The 834-nt window shown below is 32.5% G+C and overlaps 1 protein-coding gene across 1 annotated transcript in view; it reads left to right on the top strand.

Annotated features, from left to right (window-relative positions):
• Window positions 1-728, top strand: part of LOC106883302 (putative ankyrin repeat protein RBE_0317) — a 9,752-nt gene extending 9,024 nt beyond the window's left edge. Inside the window, exon 7 of the mRNA XM_052978134.1 lies at window positions 548-728. Within this exon, the coding sequence (XP_052834094.1) occupies window positions 548-593 (46 nt within the window). The 3' untranslated portion in view covers window positions 594-728. The remainder of the gene's footprint in view (window positions 1-547) is intronic.
• The last annotated feature ends 106 nt before the right edge of the window (window positions 729-834 follow it).

The raw sequence follows: 834 nt of genomic DNA, 5'->3' as shown, positions 1-834 counted from the left end.
CTCTCTCTCTCTCTCTCTCTCTCTCTCTCTCTCTCACTATCTCTCTCTCTATGCCTCTTTTATAATGTCCCTTTTTCCTCTGACTCAGGGTTAAATGACGGAACCATCCCCTTACAGGATTTACTTTTGTTTTTTTTTTGTTCCAAGTTCAAATACTGCCAGAGTATCTATTGTCACTTTGGGGTCAATATAATCTATACCAGTGATATTCAGGGATTCTATCCTCTTCCTGCTTCTCATCACTGTAGGTATTTATTAATGACCCATGACATTTCGAGTTCAAATCCAGCTAAGGTCAACTTGCTGTTCGTTGTACCATAGAAAACATTGTGGTGTTTATTCAGATGTGTGTATATGATTCATTAACTGGTTAGAGTGTATATATCGATTATATGTATGTTTGTCTATATAATTATTGATGTAAATAGGTTGTAAGTAGCTCATTATATCTGTTTTCATTAATTACTGACCTAATAATTATTAATTATCTCAACCTCTATGATTTTCGTATTTTCTATATTTTTCTTTCCTCGTCCATTCCTTTCAGTGAACAATATGATGTGGTGACCTTGATGCTGTCCCAGGTTAGTTAACATATACATATTATATACACTCCCTAGTATTTTATCGATCTGTTCAATATTAATATCATTGAAAAATATAATAAAATGAAGAATTGTTGAGATTTGATAAGTGAGGAATATATTAATGTTATAAACTAATTTGAAGAATGGTTTGTATATTTATAACTAACTAGCAGTATAGCCCGGCTTTGCCCGGGATAAAGTTGGGATTATTAAGCTAATCAAGTTCTTTATTTCAAACCAAACTAAG

The sequence above is a fragment of the Octopus bimaculoides genome, chromosome 30 (genome assembly GCF_001194135.2).
Source record: "Octopus bimaculoides isolate UCB-OBI-ISO-001 chromosome 30, ASM119413v2, whole genome shotgun sequence".
NCBI lineage: Eukaryota > Metazoa > Mollusca > Cephalopoda > Octopoda > Octopodidae > Octopus > Octopus bimaculoides.
This window is presented reverse-complemented; position numbering and strand designations above follow the sequence as displayed.